Consider the following 18,883-nt stretch of genomic DNA (forward strand, 5'->3'; position numbering starts at 1 on the left):
TTTAGATAGACTAAGGCCATCCTCTTTTGTCACTAGGACAGTCCTCCGATCATTCAGGAAGCTCTCATCAGTTCTTTATTCATTTCTTCCTCATCTTGTGAAGTGTGGTGCCTGGTAGTCTCTGTGTCTGCCTGCTGTCACAGGCCTCTGGTCCTCTCCCACCAGGGCCTCCAGGCGCAGGTGATCAAAGGCATCGTCAAGGTGCTTCTAGCCAGGGGCAGGAGGCAGGTGGGCCCAACCTGGAAGCTGTTCCTCAGTTTAGCTCACGGGCTCTTGACCACATCCAACTGCAAGAAAGTGTGCAGGTGGTGAGGTGGTGCCACAGGCTGCCCCCGGCTTCAGATGCCCTCTGCGGGAGAGCACCGGTTGCGTGCCTCCTCTTCTGCCCCTCATGCTCCTCCTCCTCCTGGTTCACCTGCCCTGGCATCACTCTCCAGCCACACCTGCGTCTCCGTCCCCCAGTGCCTTCTGTTGCCATCTGTCACGTTGCCCTGCTTCACCCCTGCTCTCCACGCTCAGCACTGCCTGTGGGCGCAGCTACCCCACTCCTGCCCACCTCCCCAGAGCCCTTCCCCCAGGTCTGTCTTCTCACTGCCTTGGCCCTGGGAACCCTACAGGTGATCTGGAGCTAGAAGGGGATTGCTCCGATTCCACTTTTCCTAACAACTTTGTGTTCTCCGAGTCCTCCGTCCTGGGGCGTGTTCCCGAAATCCCACGTGGGACTTTAGGGGGCAGTTCCTAGGAAACTTGTTACAAATCCATTGCAGGTGGTTTCATGGTACCATTCGGTACTTTCAAACGTGCATACGTCCGTTCAACATCGTGAGTAACATTGCTATGGAAAAATAATATATTGCAGACCTAAACTACCTGTGAGAAGAGGATGACAGAGGATGAGATGACTGGATGGCATCATTGACTCAGTGGCCTGAGTTTGAGCAAACTCTGAGAGATACTGAAGGACAGGGAAGCCTGGTGTGCTGCAGTCCATGGGGTTGCAATGAGTCAGATACGACCGAGCGACTGAACAACAAAGCTACCTATTCATGAAGTGGTGGGCCGCTGCTGTTTCCTAAATTGGGAATCTCCTCTGAGAAGGATTGGAGGAGTCTTGAAATCAAAAGGCTTCGGTGTCTAAGAACTGCCTCCCAGCACTTTCCACGTGCACACCTCCCAGTGAATTGATATTAACAAGAGTGACTTGTTAAAATCCCAAATGTTATTGAAGCTCAGGATCTGAATGTGTGCCAGGTGGTACCCTGGGGCCGGGCGTCCAGTGGTCTTGCAGTGTTGGAATCAGAGGGCTTAGGCCCTGTCACTCACAAGTTCTACAGCCTTAATAGAAGTCTCCACTTCTCCGGTTCTCCCTTGTCTATAATGGGAACTTCTCTATAATGCCCATCCTATGGCACAAAAATTGTTAGGTGTAAAAAAAATGAGTTGATTATGAAAAGCATTTTCCCCTCTTTGTTATACAGGATCATTTTTAAAAATTAGTATTGTAAACCTCTCAAAAATAACCGTTTAGAATCACCTAAAATTCAGTCCACCCAGAGAGTGTGTTTTGGTCCAAAGTTTTTCCCATTAAAATTTATACATCCAAATTTATTTTTTTTAATGAGAGTCTAATCATACACTAAGGTTAGCATATCTCTATTTCAATTATAGCCTGTAAATTAAGTGGATAACAGTCTACTGGTTGTAAAATATTCCAGTGTATTTATGTCATAATATATTTAAATAATAGGTTATTTTTTGACAATGAGCCTATTCCCAGTTTTAGTAGGCCATGCTGCAATGGGCATTTTTATTTATATACGTTCATATACTTGCCTTGTCATTTCAGTCATTTAATACATATTTTCTTCCATAAAGATTGTACAGGTCCCCTATCCAAACTGTTATAGCTAAATCTGTTTTACAATTTGTATTTTATAAAGGTAATAAATTATAACTATTTAGTACAAAATATTCCCAGTAGGCTTTATGTGTGTGTATGGGGGATAAGGTATTAACAGTTATGTTCAGTGGGATTAAATAGACCATGAGTAGTCCACATCAGATTTTGCTACAAAATTAGTTTGCACTAGGTTGGCAAATTGATGATTTCGTATTTTCTTTTCTTCTTGTATATTCAATGATTACAATTTTACTGTAAGGACGAAAAAAATCAGTTTCCACTGTAGAAGCATTTTTTCCTATTTCCAGAGCTTTTTGTATTTTGGAATTGCAAAGAAAGGATTATTATGAAACTGACTAATTTACATTTCTTTACTTTCTAGTGAAATTGAACTTTTTTCATGGTTTTCTTTTGCCTTTATAATCATTTTGTAAAATGTATGCTCTTAGCTTTTGTCTATTTTTTAATTGGGCAAATAGTATTTAATTATTAGGCTTGACCTTTTATTGATATTTAAGAGCTTTCACGTATTTGTTTGTCAAATATTTCACTACCTATTTTATAATCATGTCTCCCACATTGTGATTTGTCTTTAATGTTTAACACTTGTACCTTTTTAGCTAAAACAGGATAGAAGTGTGTTTCGGTATGAAGCTTGTCTGTGATATCGTATTTGAGAATCCTTCCCAGTTCTAAAAGGATATAATCATTAATCTACATATCTAGTACCTTTAGTAGTTTTAGAGGTCTTTATTTCTACATCAATGTCATCAGTCTATCTAAATTTTATTTTGATGTCAGCTTTCATGAAGGTTTAGCTGAGGGGCACAGCCCATTTGTTAAACAATCTTTCCTTTTTCCCAGATTTTTCTGCCATCATTGTACACATGCTTTCATAAGTATATAGGCCTGTTTCCAGGCATTCTGTTTCCTTCTGGTGATCTGCCCAACTCTTCTGCTCCCAGCACCATGCTGTTTCTATTACTGCATCTTTATTGTAATATCTCTCAGGGCTGGAGGAGGAGGACGAATGGGTGGAGCACAGGGTCTTTAGAGCAGGGAAACCGTTTAGTCCAATACAAGAATGACAGACTTGTACCTGTCATTCATATCTAACATGTACCCATGTCATTACGTATTTGTTTAAATGCATAGCATGATACCACCGAGCGTGAACCCTCATGTAAACTCAGGACTCTGGGTGATGGTGGCATACCCATGTAAGTAACAAATGTACCGTCTAGGTGGGGGAATGCTGGTCACTTGGGAGGCTGTCCACAGGGCAGGCAGCGGGTATTTGGGAAATCTCTGTCCTCTCTGCTGAATTTTGCTGTGAATATAAGGCTGCTTTAAAAGAAAAAAACAACTGAAGGCTATTAAAAACAAAAACTAGACATTACTCCTAAAATCATAGAGCTTATATTCAAAGGGGAAATATAAAAAAGATAAGTAGAATACTAAAGGAGATTGCATTTTCCCAAGTTTTGTGTAACAAATAGGTACCAGAGAGCAATGCTTCTCAAAGTGAGATGAAGGACCAATTTAAAAAAAAGAAAGAAAAGAAAACAGTTTCCAGTATCTGTCAAGACAAGCAACCTCTCTCTCAACCTCATCTTTAAAAAGCCCTGTATAAGCCATCAGTACTCTATGCATATTATTTGCCACTAATTTGTAGTGGACTCTTTGTCAAAATGAAGATACTTATTCACTCCATGCCTTCTGCTCTGGAGAACAGTAACAGTCATGAACTGCTGTGCTGTTCTCTTAACATTGTTGTAAGAATAGGCTGAAATGCATTTCTCACAATAGCTCTGATCACAAAATCATCTTGATAGCTCACTGAAGACTCACCAAGGAAAGTCAGAGCTTGGCATTTGAAAGAACTCTGTCTCATAATCAAGTGCTGCTTTTACTTCTTACCATTTTTTTTTCTTCAGAGAAACAAAGCTTTTAATCTCTTCCTATTTTCTTTGTGTATGATGAATACAGGAAAGCACCCCCCCCCCCCCCGACTTCTTTGGAATGTGAATAATCAGCAGTTAGCTAGGTTCACTCACTAACTGAATGCTTGGCTACTGCACGTGAAGCTGCTATACTGTCCGAAATCAGCAAAATTAGGATACATTCCAAATATTAAGGCTGAAGGACTGGCATTTGGTGGTGTGAACAGTCTTTCTGTGTAAGTAGTATAATGTTTTGGAGAAGGAGATGGCAACCCACTCCAGTGTTCTTGCCTGGAAAATCCCAGGGACGGGGGAGCCTGGTGGGCTGCCGTCTGTGGGGTCGCACAGAGTCGGACACAACTGAAGTGCCTTAGCAGCAGCAGCATAATGTTTTGTGCAGGAGAAATCCAAACACGTGTTCAAATCCATTTTTGTTGGAGTGATATCTACAATAAAAGCACAGTGGAAAGATGAATAAATAATGATCTAGGAGACCTGGACCCTAGTAACACTTCTTCCACTAATCAGGTAGATTTGATCACTTGCCTTAATTTTTCTGAGACTGAATTTCCTCATCTTTTATAGGAGTGAGTGGACTACTTGATCACTAAGAGCCCTTTCAGCTCTCAAAAAGAAGAAAAAAAAGGACAGATCCACTGATTTGTTTACAGATTGATTCATTTTCATTCATAACCAATGTATCCATTTATGTAGTTGAAACACTTGTAGTGAGTTGTATTACATGTCAGTTACTGTGTTACTGCTGCTGCTAAATTGCTTCAGTCGTGCCGACTCTGTGCGACCACATAGAGGGCAGCCCACCAGGCTCCCCCGTCCCTGGGATTCTCCAGGCAAGAACACTGGAGTGGGTTGCCATTTCCTTCTCCAATGCATGAAAGTGAAAAGTGAAAGTGAAGTCGCTGAGTCGTGTCCGACTCTCAGCGACCCCATGGACTGCAGCCCACCAGGCTCCTCCGTCCCTGGGATTTTCCAGGAAAGAGCACTGGAGTGGGGTGCCATTTCCTTCTCCAGTGCATGAAAGTGAAAAGTGAAAGTGGAGTCACTGAGTCGTGTCCGACTCTCAGCGACCCCATGGACTGCGCCCACCAGGCTCCTCCGCCCCTGGGATTCTCCAGGCAAGAGCACTGGAGTGGGGTGCCTTCTCCAACTGTGTTGCTAGTGGCAACAAAAGAGGTGGTGTGGGAGAGAGAGAGACCCATTCTCCCAAGTCATCATAGTCTCTTCTCGTTGTGGGGCTAGGATTCACTCAAGAAGAGGAAGGGATAAGAGGCAGGGAGGGATGAAGAGAGAGGGCTCCCTTGGCATCTCCACGTTTAATATATTTATTTAATATGTAGAACAGAGCTTTTCAGCCCCAGCACCGTTGATGTGTTTGCTGTGGGCAGCTGTCCTATGTGTTGTAGGTTTCTTTGCAGTGTCTCTGGCCTCGGCCTACCAGTTGCCAGTCCCACCCTCTCCAGCCATATGTGACAACCAGCAATGTCCCCAGACACTGCCAAATGTCCCCTAGAGGCAAGGCCGCCCTGATTGAGAATCACTGATTTCGAATCGCTGTGCTGGACACCAAGCAAATAGAGATGAGAGAGACACAGCCTGGCCTGGAGGCATTTGCTCTAGCCTGATGCTTCCAGAGGCTAAATATGCAGCGGGTCAGTGGAGGCCTTCGTGGAGGAACCCACTCCCCAAATTTCTAATTCGGTGAGTCAAGGTGGGGATGGAGGGTTTGCATTTCTAAAGCTTGCCCCGCCACCTTGCTGGTTTGGATGCTGAGGGTCTTCCAGGATCCCACTTTGAGAACTGCTGGGCTTGGGGGTTCCCATCTCCCAGGCGGTGGGCGTCCACTGCAGTTGCGGCCAAGAATACAGATGGTCTCAGCCAGTCAACTAGTGTGTTCTGAGAATCAAAGTACTCTGTGGTTTTTAAATTGAGAATATTGACCTCATATGGGGCTATTTAACCCACAGTAAACCTGAGAGGTCACAGGAGGGAAAACCAGGGGCAGACCTCCTAAGCCAGGACAGTGACAGAAGGGTGCTTAGTGTCAGAATCTTGACTTCATTCTGAATGAACAGATGAACGGGCGGATCAAGGCTTGTCTCAGCACCTAGAGTATCTACTTTCAGTTTCCATGGAGTCTAAGCTCCGATTACAAACATGCTTTTACAACCCGGTCATTTCTAAGGTGGGGACATTTGTGGGCCACAAGAAGGGGTGGGTGGCTCACACATCCACCCTCCATCATCAGAGCCCCACCCTGCCTCCTCCTCCTGGTCCCGCCCTTGGCCATCCTGTCTCCTGGTCTGCGGCGGTTACTCCTCCAGCACTGCCGGTCTGCCTGCGCACTCAGGGCTCTGGGTAGGTTATTCTTTACAGAACTGCTAGTTCATCTTTGGACTGAACATCGCTGTTTCCGCCTGCTGTGGTGATACTAACAAGTACTGTATTTTCTTTGAAAATTGTCACACACCCGGGGAAGGAAGTGGGGTGTGGTGTTTGAGGCACTGGGCAGACAGGGGTGTTTTGCTCTTGCCGTACGCAGGAGCAACAGCCCACTTTGCCATCTCTTGTTTTGTCTCTTGATGCTGAGTCTGCAATTAACCGGCCACGTCATTTTACTCGCAGGATGAAAGGTGAGAAAGTGGAGTCCAGTCCCTTCTCTAATCCCTTCTAGGCAGAAGTGGGCTACTCCATGCTGAGGTCCCAGGACTCATTTAGACCCTGTTATGTGTTTCTGTCCAGCATAGGGCTTTATACGTAGTAGGCAGGTTTGCAAATATTGATGGCAAAAAAAAAAAAAAGCAGCCAGTAGTTTAGGTGAGTTCTAGGACAGGTCAGATAATCCACTGAGTGAGTTATCATCAGTCACTGATTTCATCAGGGAGAATTTCCAAGGATGCTTTGGGAAAGTTCTATGTGATATAATAGCTACCTTTCCCACCACTGTTGTAAGCATTTCATTTAATGGTTGATTCATTTAATCTTTATGACAACTCTATGAAGCAAGTCTTCTATTTTCTCCATGTTGCAGAAATGGAAAGGTTGTCACACAGAGATGAGGTCCCTTGTGTAAGACTGTGTGGTTGAGGAAAGCTGGATTTTATACCATGGCTGTCTTGTTGACACTCCTGTGGGCTCCTACCTGTGTCCCCTCCTCCCTCATGGCACACAGTCATGTCAAGGAAAAGGGACGCTGTGGCCAGGGGCTTCACCTTGACCATCTCAGTCGAGATGTCCTTTGACCAAGCCCTGAGCCCTGGCTCTGATTGGATGTCCTGCATTCAGGTGGGATGTTTTTCCTGCCTGAGCATCCAGCAGGAGGAAGAACTCTTCCTCTGGTACACTAGGAAGATCCCAAAACATTCTGTGTGTGTGATTAGAGCTACGGGGTTGATAAGATGGTAGAATCACTGAGAAACTCATCTCTCTTCCACCAGCTTTATTGAGGTATAATTGACAATTCAAAATTGGATATATATTTAAGATGTATGACTTGATTAAACTTGATACAGTGAAATAATCACCGCAGTCAATTTAATTCACATATCCATCACCTCACATCATTACATTTTTCTGTGTGGTGAAGTGTCTTTGTTCTTTTTTTAATTTGGGGCTGCACCACGCAGTATGCAGGATCTTAGTTCCCTGACCAGTAATTGAACCCGTGCCCCCTGCAGTAGAAGCAGTCTTAATTGTTGGACTACTTGGGAAGTCCCAAGAGTGTCTTTTAAGAGGAAAATCTGACCTAAATAAACAGCCCCATCCTTAAATCCACTTTCCATATGAGACAGCATCTGTGGGCTCAGTAAGTGGTCACCCTACAATGGATAGTAAGACATGCCGAGGGGACTGACTTTATACAAAGCAGTGAGTCTTGCTCTGGACTCTGGCTCCAGGAATCATAACCGGTACCAGCCAGCCACCAGTAACAGCAGGAATGGAGAAGACGCAGAGGCCGGCAGTACACACTTATGACCCTATGGGAAAACCATCCAGGTCAGCAGCTTTGTCCTCACTTCCAAAAGAGCTTAAGTTCTGACAAGAAACTTCAATTCCTTTATATTGTTTGTGTGCGTGCTAAGTTGCTCCAGACGTGTTTGACTTTTTGCGATCCTACGGACTAGACCACCAGGCTCCTCTGTCCATGGGATTCTCTAGGCAAGAATCCTGGAATGGGTTGCCATGCCCTCCTTCAGGGGATCTTCCTGACCCAGGGATCAAGCCCACATCTCTTGCATTTCCTGCATCAGCAGGCAGGTTCTTTACTGCTAGTGCCCCATTACTCACCCTTTAACTCTTCAAGTTATAGCCAAGGAGTAGAAGGACAGATCATTAGACCACAGGTTCCAACAAAAAGAAATGTCAAGTTAAGTAGCCAAGGTAACTGAGCAAGTAGGCATCCAGGAGGCTGCTGGGAAAGCTTGTCTGACAGCTGTTGTGGGTCCTTTCTAATTAGAGGCTGGTTGAGCAGATGGGAACAATCTATGGGGAACTCTCCAGGCTTTCACTTCCTCCCTGACCTAACCTTGAAGTGATTTTCTAACAAGGAATCATTGACTAATTTGGGTGGAGGCACTGAGCAAGCAAAGCTGGAATCCAGGTTCCGTTGCTCATGAACTAGCTAACCTTCAGCTCACCCACTCAGGCCTCAGCTTTCCCACTCAGGCCTCAGCTTTCTAATCTGTAGAATGGAGCTAATTATACCTACCTCGTGGGCTTGATGAGAAGGCTGAATAATACAAGCTGTAGAAAGCTTTTTGCAGAATTTTGTGAATTGTAGAAGACCCAATAAGTAACCCTCGAGGCATGTGCTTGTACCAATTAGACAATGGCAACCCACTCCAGTACTCTTGCCTGGAAAATCCCATGGACGGAGGAGCCTGGTAGGCTGCAGTCCATGAGGTCGCTGAGTTGAACACGACTGAGAGACTTCACTTTCACTTTTCACTTTCATGCATTGGAGAAGGAAATGGCAACCCACTCCAGCGTTCTTGCCTGGAGAATCCCAGGGACGGGAGAGCCTGGTGGGCTGCCGTCTCTGGGGTCGCACAGAGTCAGACACGACTAAAGTGACTTAGCAGCATGAGAGATGGAGAAGAAGAAAAAAAAATCAACTTGATGAGTGATAAAAGGCTGGATTGGTAGATATGGCCAAAGCATCCAAGCAAATAGGTTGGTGGTTGTTCACAGGGTCATAGGCAGTGCTGGACGATGGCTGGCCTCCCAGGACTGGCAGGATAGCCCTGCCCTGCTTTATGGCACAGCAGAGGAGAGTAGAGAAACACAATCTCTGAAAATTGGCAGATCCCCGAAAAGAGAGGAGGGAGCTGGACTAGGCAAGCATTGGTTATTCCTGTAGTTTATCCTTTGGGTAAATCACTCCTCTTCTTGTGGGAAACAGGAAGGGATCTCTGGATCCCTTCCTCTGCCCACCTCTGGAAGGGCAGAGGTGAGGTCCTTAAAAGAGGAGAAAGGTTGAAGGATGTGCCTGGGTGCAGGTGATGGAGCACACCCATGGAAGGAAGGTATAAACAGAGCCAATGAGATGGATCATTGAGATGTGTTCAGAAAACGGGCTGAGTCAGTTGGACAGAGACAATTGAATATTCGTGCAATTTGTTCAGAGCTGGGCTTTCATGGGACTGTCTGTCCACATCACACATTCAAACTAGTGTCAGAATAGTAATAATGCCACACAGGTGCTTTTCCCTAAATTTCAGTATTTGTTTTATTTCTACATTTTTGGCAGGTGAAGGGATGTGTTCCGTTTGCTCAGGCTGCCTCTGTGTCTCATAAAGAAATGTGGGAGCGGTAGGTGTATCTTCATTTACCAGAATTTGCCTGACATTTACCAAATTTCAGCTGAGCCGACGGATTGGGAACCCACTGAATTTTTTTCCTCATTCTCAAGCTTACTATTGATTTGCTTGTGCTTTCTCTTCTGTTGATACACGTTAAGGTTTTGGTGTTTCTGCAAGACTCTCTGTCTGTCCTTAAGGCTCCTCCAGCTAAATTATAGCAATACAACTGCTGTCCAGATTTTTGTAAAATAAAGAAGTATGCTCATTCTTACTTGACTTGCTGCAGAGGAAGTGAAGTCTCGACATGTTTTTGCTGACGAGCATTTAGAGAACTTCTCCCGCTTCCTATTCCATGGACTTTCCCCCCAGCCGCTTTCGTTATGTGGTGGCAATCCTTCAGGTCACCGTGAAAGTATTCGGTGGGTTTGAATTGTGGCGGGTGAGTCAGTCTAGGTAAGTAGGTCAGGCAGCACCAGGCAGTCAAGAGACCAGAATTCTCCATTTGATACTTAACGGATATAACCTCAAGCACACCTCTGAGCAGTGAGACTTGCCCATCTACCTGCCCAAGAGGAATGAGATCGTAGTTAAAGGGGAACACATTGAGTTGTAAGAGTAAAGATCCTCCACAGGTTTAAAGTACACATTATGACGATATTTCACAGCTGGGCTAGCTAAAGCGCAGAAGGCTCGATGGACACACTGCTAGTTCATCATGACGAGTGCTGGCATCATGATTACTCCATTAGGGGAAAATAAGTGCTTTAGAAGAGATACCCGAAGGGCTTTATGAGAGCTCAGTGGCAGAGTGCAGAAGAAGGTCACATAATTCAGCCCAGATAACGCTCCTAAAAGACCATTTCCATTTACTTTCTACCCTTTTCTGGTACACACTAATAATGCTCATAAAGTACACTAGGAAGTATTTCAGAGTTGCAATAATAATAACTTTTTCTGAGAGTTGACTGTGTGCCAGCCCTGCTCTCAGTGCCTCCCTGTGTTTTCCTATTTCATCCTCTTCACTCTTTGAAACAAGTAACAACATTATCACCATTTTCCAAATGAGAAGACAGACTTAAAGAAGTTAAATAACTGCTGCCATTGAGCTCGTAATGGCATCGATTCTCTGCCTGTAATGACTCCTGGCACGTTTCCTTTGAATTGATTTCCTCTGTAACTGGCTGCTTCCTAATCAGACCATAGAATACCCTTGCAGGTAAAGGAAATGCATGAAGATTAAGAGGGGATGTAAAATGTTGCTTTGGAAAATTAAGTTCCTTAGCAAGCAGGCAGTGAACATATGCTCAGTATCAGAGAGAGGGATTAATCCTCAGAGGTATGTAGATGATTAATTAAGACCTGGTCTCTGCCCTCAGAGCCCAAAGTCTTGTTTGGGAAGACAAACGTGAATGAATCAATCAAGTAAAGCATTATGGGGCAATATGATCGTGTGAGCCCTGGTCTCCTCCCCAACCCGCATTCCCCAAAGGAACGTGGTAATAGAGGAAACCCTTTATCACAGCTAGGGTCTATTGAGGAAGGCACCCACATGCACTCTCTCTGGAAGGCTTTTGCTAGATACACTGATTTAACCAGAGGGACTTCCAAAGATTGAGTCCCACCCCTCTTCTGAGGATATAAGTATACCCCACCCTCTCTAAGGATTATGTTGGAGAAATCCTGGTGGGGCCCTTCTGTGTCCCCCAGATTTGGAGGCTGAGAGGTGAAGACAAAGAGAATGGGAGTTACAAGATCAGTACCACTCAGACGTTTGAAATGGCAGAGGAGAGGTGAACTGCTATGACAGGTGTGTCTCACAGGGTACCCAGGGACCACGGGAGGCTGAGTAGATCCCACCAAGATGTGAGGGGGGGCGGGGATGGAGGTGAGGGAAGAAGGGGTTTGCAAGGAGGTAGAGACTGAGCAGGATCTTGGGAGATGAGGAAGTGGGGGAGGGGCAGGTGGAGGACAGAGGAGACTGGGAAAGCAGTCCAGGGAGAGGGGCGGGATTGTGAAGCGCCTAGAGCCACGAAGCAGTATGACACATGGGAGAAGCAGCGGGAGCTCTGCGTGATCTTAAGGAAGGTCCTCGCGCTGCAGTGTGGAGATCCGACTGGAAGTGAGAGGTGACAAGGCTGGAGAGAGACAGTAAGCTGCTACACTGGGTCTAACAAGGGATGATGCAGAATGGAGGTCCCAGGGAAGGAGGGAGAGGAGGAGGAGGGGAAGGAGAAGAGAAAGTTGGTTGTGGCGGATGAGAGAAAGGGGGATGTCTAGGCGGGGTGCTAGGCCAGGAGTCCTGGCACCAGTCACTGCTCAGATTCCAAAGGCAAGACAGTGAGTTTCCTGCAGACCTGGCAGTTCAAGGGTCCCCAGGAGCTGTCCAGGGGAGTCCTCAGATGAACGGTCTGCAGAGTGTCCTGCCCTGGGCTACCAGGACAGCCTGGGCTGGCCAGTCACTTTTTTTAAAATGTAATTTTATCATTTATTTTTGGCTGCTCTGGGTCTCCATTACTGTGCGTGGGCTTTCTCTAGTTGTGGCACACAGGCTTCTAGTTGCGGTGGCCTCTCCTGTTGCAGAGCATGGGCACCAGGTCATGCAGGCTCGGTGGTGTGCAGGCTTAGTTGCCCTGCGGCATGTGGAGTCTTCTCAGACCAGGGATTGAACCCATTTCCCCTGCACTGGCAGGCAGATTCTTAACCACTGGACCCCCAGGGAAGTCACGGCCAGTCACTCACACACACACATTCTTTGTTGTAAAAAGCAAGGTCACTGAGATTGGCAGTAAAGAGATTATGAAATGTACACTCCGTAGAGAGACTGGGAGAGGACGGTCCTGATGGATGAGATTCCAGTGCCTGTATTTCTGTACAAGAGTAATTCTCCTTGGAATCCCCCTTCTCCCTTACCATCCGCTCTGAGCACAAGTCATCCCATTCTCTTTCATGTTAATTTCATCTTCATGTGCTTATTACATATCTTCTTAGCTCTTGAGATTTGCATATATACATATACATACATGCGTGTGTGTGTGTGTGTTCAACAGAACTGTGGAAATTTATGCTCACAACAGATAAGATAGCATTTGATGCATGTTGTCCTTGCCAGTGTTAGCTAAGAGCACTTCGAAAAATATTTGCTAATTGCCCAGGTAAAGTAATGTTATTGTTTTATTTTATATTTTAAGTATTTGAGTTATTATTTTAGTTTGAATTGAATATTAATATACCTCAAAGAAAATGTATTGTTAAATGCTAATGTTACTTTTTTTTCAGCTATTTGCACCAAAATGCAAAATTTCAGGAGTGTTTAAATGTTATAGAGTGAAAAATGTTCTTTTTTTTTTTTTAAAGACTCTGACCACCTTTAGTAAATTGAGGCTGTTCTTGGTTACTTCAGATTTTAATTCAGTATTTTATTATATGGATTCTCCATTTCTTAATATATATTCTTTATATAACCTCTGAATTTATAATCTATGCCTTGAAATGCTAGTAGCATATATCTTTATTTTGGTTCTTAAGTTACCATGAGGAAAAATTGACATTTATTTTGGGTGAATCATTCTGTGTATTTATGTCTAGATTTCTGTGACTGCCACCACAACCAGGCTATAAAACAGTTAGACCATCCCCCCTAACCTGCTCATGCCATTCCTTTATAATCACATCCTGTCTGCTAATTGCTGATTTTTTTTCTCCCATGTAGCTTATCTTTTCAAGAATGTCACATAAATGCAATTATATAGTATCTTGATTTGTTTTTGCATTTCTTGAATTGCTCACAAGGCTGGAAATTTTCCTACAAACTAGTTACAACTATGTTTTTTGTATTTTATATATTTGTGACATTGTCACTTATTTACTTGGGTCATGGGTAGTGGTTTGGGGTATTTTTTCCTACACATTTGTGTATACTTATTATATAAGGATGATGATCACTTATTTTCTGTTACATTTACTACAGATATTTTCCCCTTTTGTTATTTTCTTTAAATAGTAATCTCTTACAAATAGTAATATCATTTGATCTAGTAATATTGGAGTTCTCTAGTGACCTAGTCTGATGCAATCTTCCTAAATTAAAAAAATTGTAAAAGGTACTTATCAGCTAATTTCTATTATGGAATAACTGGACACAATCTTTGTATGTAACTATAAGACTTTAATAAAGCAGATAATGGAGCTGTCCCTCAATGGGATATCATGCAAGAATTAAAAGGATGCTTAGGAAGATGGCATAGTAACTTGGACAATCTTCATGATAAAATGTTAAATTAAAAGTCAGATATAATCTCATACAAACAGTAGGAGCACAGAATATAAAACAAAAACACAAAACCCATTAATTAAAATAGACTAGAGAAAATCCATCAAAATATTGAATGCAGTTTGCCTCAGGTAAGGAGAGTTTTACTAACTTGACGTATTTTCTTCATTTCATGATAATCGCCTATTACTGTTTTTTAATCAATTTTTATTGGGGTATAGTTGCTTTATAATGTTGTGTTTCTACTGTACAGCAAAATGAAGCAGCCATGTGTATACATGTATCCCCTCCCATTTGGATTTCCTTTCCATTCAGAGCACCACAGAGCACTGAGCAGAGTTCCCGGTGCTACACAGTAGCTTCTCATCAGGTATCTACTTTATACAGAGTATCAGCAGTCTGTGTCAATCACCGTCTCCCAGTTCCTCCCACCCTCCCTTCCCCCTTAGTATCCATCTATTAGTTCTCCACGTTTGTGTCTCTATTTCTGCTTTGCAAGTAAGATCATCTATACCACTTTTCTGGGGCTTCCCTGATAACTCAGTAGGTAAAGAATCCACCTGCAATGCAGGAGACCCCAGTTTGATTCCTGGGTTGGGAAGATCCGCTGGAGAGGGTTAGGCTGTCCACTTCAGTATTCTTGGGCTTCCCTTGTGACTCAGCTGGCGAAGAATCTGCCTGCAGTGTGGGAGACCTGGGTTTGATCCCTGGGTTGGGAAGATCCTCTGGAGAAGGAAACGGCTACCCACTCCAGCATTCTGGCCTGGAGAATTCCATGGGGTCACAGAGTCAGACACGACTGAGCAGCTTTCGCTTTCACGTGCCATTTTTCTAGATTGCATGTATCTCTGCATTGTATTTGTTCCTGTTACTTCACTCTGTGTGACACCCTAGGTCCCCATTGATAGTAGCAGCACCGTTTACAATAGCCAGGACATGATACAGGAGGAGAGAAGATTCTGAGTAGCTCAGGAATAAAATGCTACCTTTTGCCTTAAAAAGGCACCCCTGAGCTTGAGGCTTTACTGAACGACGTGTGAGGTAAAGCACACAAATGCCAGTTCTGCTTTCTAAATGTCAGATGCCATCCCTGGGACCAGGCCTTTAGAACCAGAGGCATTGGCTTTGCTACCAGATAGATGGATGCATTGGGCAGATGGGCAAAATGCCCATGTGTGAGGGGATAGGGCAGGCAGACTGGCAAGGGAGCCTGGATCGCTTGTGGATAGGACATCGGGTGATGTCTACGCCAGCCCTGCGGGAGGAGGGGGTTTCACTGCAACTCACTTCCTTGCAATGATAGAGCCCTTGCAGACCCTACCGCCTTCTGTTTGTTCCCCAGACAGATTTTCCCAGGTGCTCGTTGAGCGCTGTTGCCTAATTCTGAGCCCAGCCTGGAAATAGCAAAGTGACACATCGTCAGGAAAGGTCAGAGTGCTTGTAACTCAGACATTACGAGTCACTGATCCCTCCGGGCTCCAGTCCGAATGAATTGCTTACCTTCAGCTTGTTTTGAGGAAATCTTCAAAAAGTCCACACGTGGTAAATAGTCCCATAAATGATGCCAGTTCTTGGCTTGATCAGTGGAAGAGTATAAATTTGTCTGAAAGATCTACATGACCCAGGAACCCCGGAGGGAGAGGTGGGGGGGGTGGTCTCAAGTTTTCTCTGGAGAATTCTCATTTCTTAGACAGGCTTCTACCCAAGAGTTCTAAGCTCAGAGGGTGAGGGGGCTCCCTAAAGACAAACCTGGAAGTCATCTCACTGCTGATTCATGGGAATGTGTTTCAGAGGAACATGAGACAAATCGGGATGATTCTGTGACCATCTCTTTTATTTAAACCTGCTGAACTGCAGGACACTGGGGCTCTCTTAATCTCCATGAAATTAACAGCAGCTGTCAAGGGCCCCTGATATGTCTCCCTGTTGGTTAAAAACAAACAAAAAACCTGAAGGCCAGCAGCATTCCAGAGGCCCAGAGGACTGGCGATCTCCCGTGCTCTGCTGGCTTCAGATGACGGCTTCGAGACCCCCAGTTGCGTCATTGATCATGGCATCTGGGAGCCTGTTACTCTGAGTAGTTTTTTTCTTTTCCACAAAGATAAGAAAGACAGCCAATGCTTTCTACTGGGTTGGTCAAAAAGTTCCTATAACCTCTTACAGAAAAACCCAAATGAACTTTTTGGCCAATGCACATTCCCTTTGGCTTCCTTAAGAATGTTTTGGAAAATTCATGAGGTGAAATCTGTTCAAGAGACAGGAAGCAAGAGTGTAATTTTATCACTAATTATTGATACCGGGTAATAGTTTCAGATTCATGAAGCCTCATGAAAAAGTAGGTAAAAAAGGGAGGGAGCTTTAGTTGAAGTAAATGGTCAAACAAAGGAACAGTAGATGAAAAATCAGACTAGAATCCCTGACTCTGTAGCCAACACTAAGATGATTTTCACTAACATCTCCCGGAAAGTGTAATTATTAGATCTGTGACTTTTACAAAGTCCTTTGTTTCTCTTTCCACAATGAAGTTGCTGTTTCATGGTGGTCAGTGATTTAGGGTTTTTAAGTGGTTCAAACTGTTCAAAAGCTCTTTAAATACATACACACACATGCAGACACAGATATATATATATCTCTGTGTGTGTCTAAAGTAAACAGATCAGCTGCTAAATAAACGCCCAGAGCCCATTCCATCACATACACAAATAGCCCACGTAAGAATTTCACAGTGTCATATTTAACTGCTGAGACTAAAATAGACTCACTGTTTATAAACTCATTTTCTTATTACTGTGTTGTTTCCTGGGTACCTACTTGGCTAATAGAAGAAATGAAGTGTTGGAATGCTTTTGTGTCTCTCTGCAACTATTAAATATAACTCCATTCAATTAAGAGTGGGACTTAGGTCTAACTGACAAGGTTAAATAACCTTAGTCCAGGACACCGCTTTCTCTGGCACATCAGCCTGCGGTTTGGGGTGAGCCCAATAATGCGCCGTACAGAAGGGGAAGTAAAACATTTGTTTGAACGGATAGTCGAGCCACTTGAGGCTCTGGCTTTCAGAGATAAAGCACTGGTTAAGAGGGATGCAACACCCAGAATAATATATTTTACAGTCTTCAAGCAGCTGTTGCCTTCTGTCGCTTTGCAGGGAGTGAGCATCATGTCACCGTTTCTCCGAATTGGTTTGTCCAACTTCGACTGTGGGCCTTGCCAGTCCTGCCAGGGTGAGGCGGTTAACCCTTACTGTGCCGTGCTGGTCAAAGAGTATGTTGAATCAGGTAAGCCTGAGTGGGTGCTGGGCGTGAGGGGCGGGGGAGAAGGAAGCCCCTGCAGTGAACTGGGAAGCAAGGCCTTCCAGGATCTTCAAGGTCGCCTGACTCAACCTGACTTTTCAGCTCAGGAAGCTATGCCCAGAGAAGCCAAGTGCTTCCTCAGAGGCACATGGGCTTAGTAACGGCCTCTGAACTAGACCTGGTCGCCTGCCTTATGTTCTAGGTCATGGTCCCATTTTCCACATAAACGAAGGAAAGGAGGAATGAGTTGAGGACATTATGTGCAGAGTTAACGAAGGGAAAAAACCAAAAACCTACTTTAATGAGCTAGAGTAGAACATGGTACAGTATTTTCTGATTGCTTTCTATGATTATAGATAAAGTCTGCATCGTCTTGCATTTTGAAAAGTTTTAGTTGGAGGATACTTACTTTAGAATATTGTGTTGGCAGCTGCTATACAACAACGTAAATCAGTCTTAAGTAGACATATGTCCCCTCCCTCTGGACCGCCCTCCCACCCCTCCAGGCTGTCTCAGAGCACCAAGCTGTGCTCCCTGTGCTATACAGCAGCTTCCCACTAGCTAGCTGTTCCACATATGGTAACGTATATGTTTCAATGCCACGCTCTCAATTTGTGACACCCTCTCCTTCCCCTACTGTGTCCAAAGTCTCTTTTCTGTATCTGCAGGTTTATTCCTGCCCTGAATATAAGTTCATCAGTACCATTTTTCTAGATTCCATATATATATGCGTTAATGTATTGGTGTTCTTCTTTCTGACTGACTTCACTCTGTATAACAGGACCTAGGTTCATCCACCTCACAAAAACCGACTCAAATGCATTCCTTTTTATGACTGAGTACTATTCCATTGTCTTAGACTTAACACCAAAGATATTTTACTGCTTCTTTGACCAAGTTCAGATTAATTGTACAAAAAGTATAGGATTAGCAATTAGGGTTCAAATTTCAGAAGCCTTCCTTTACTAAGACCCCAGGTGAGTTAAAGAATTTTGTCAGATTTAAATATTCATGAAAATTTCATGGAGAGGGGGAAAGCATGACAGTCTTCCAAGATTCCTTCATGGGTTTAGATCTTTCCATTAAAATCATCCTACTCTGACTTGTCTAAATTACTGGTACAGCAATGTAACTAATGTGCACATTTGAGCATGGTAGTACCATGGAGTCAAGGAATTTTTCTAAATGAGATAGTAATTAACATCACTGTACATTGTAATAAGTGAACAGACAAAAAATGAGTATTGAATGGACATTTGGAATACTTCTTCCATTTAGAAGAATGAATGAACATAAAGCTAAATTGTCTAATGAAGTGACTGCTAAAATGTTTTAAAGAAAATTTGATAATATTTAAACCAATTTATTTCCTGAAGCACATTAGTAATGATAATGTGAATAAACAGTGTCACTCAGGAAAAATAAGATAATCCTATTCTGTCTAGAATATCTTCATGATCACTTAAACTGCTCCTCCCCTGTCTGATCCCTGCCTCTGTGTTTTAAAGTTATCATGGACTTTCTAAAAACAGAAAGAAAAGGAAGAAATAAAAAGCAGGATGAAGTTTATATCCCATGGTATTCCCAGCCTCCCTGCCTTTCCCTACCTCTCTACACACATTTTCTGGTTTTAGCAGATGACACTTTATAGGGAAGTC

General features: G+C 43.9%; 1 protein-coding gene across 1 annotated transcript in view; it reads left to right on the plus strand.

Annotated features, from left to right (window-relative positions):
• Positions 1-16,737: 16,737 nt before the first annotated feature.
• The window catches only part of PRKCQ (protein kinase C theta), a 91,326-nt gene continuing 89,180 nt past the window's right edge, over positions 16,738-18,883 (plus strand). Inside the window, exons 1-2 of the mRNA XM_040248248.1 lie at positions 16,738-16,906; positions 17,081-17,210. Coding sequence (XP_040104182.1) covers positions 17,093-17,210 — 118 coding nt within the window. The 5' untranslated portion in view covers positions 16,738-16,906; positions 17,081-17,092. The remainder of the gene's footprint in view (positions 16,907-17,080; positions 17,211-18,883) is intronic.

The sequence above is a fragment of the Oryx dammah genome, unplaced genomic scaffold, assembly GCF_014754425.2.
Source record: "Oryx dammah isolate SB20612 unplaced genomic scaffold, SCBI_Odam_1.1 HiC_scaffold_10, whole genome shotgun sequence".
Lineage (NCBI taxonomy): Eukaryota > Metazoa > Chordata > Mammalia > Artiodactyla > Bovidae > Oryx > Oryx dammah.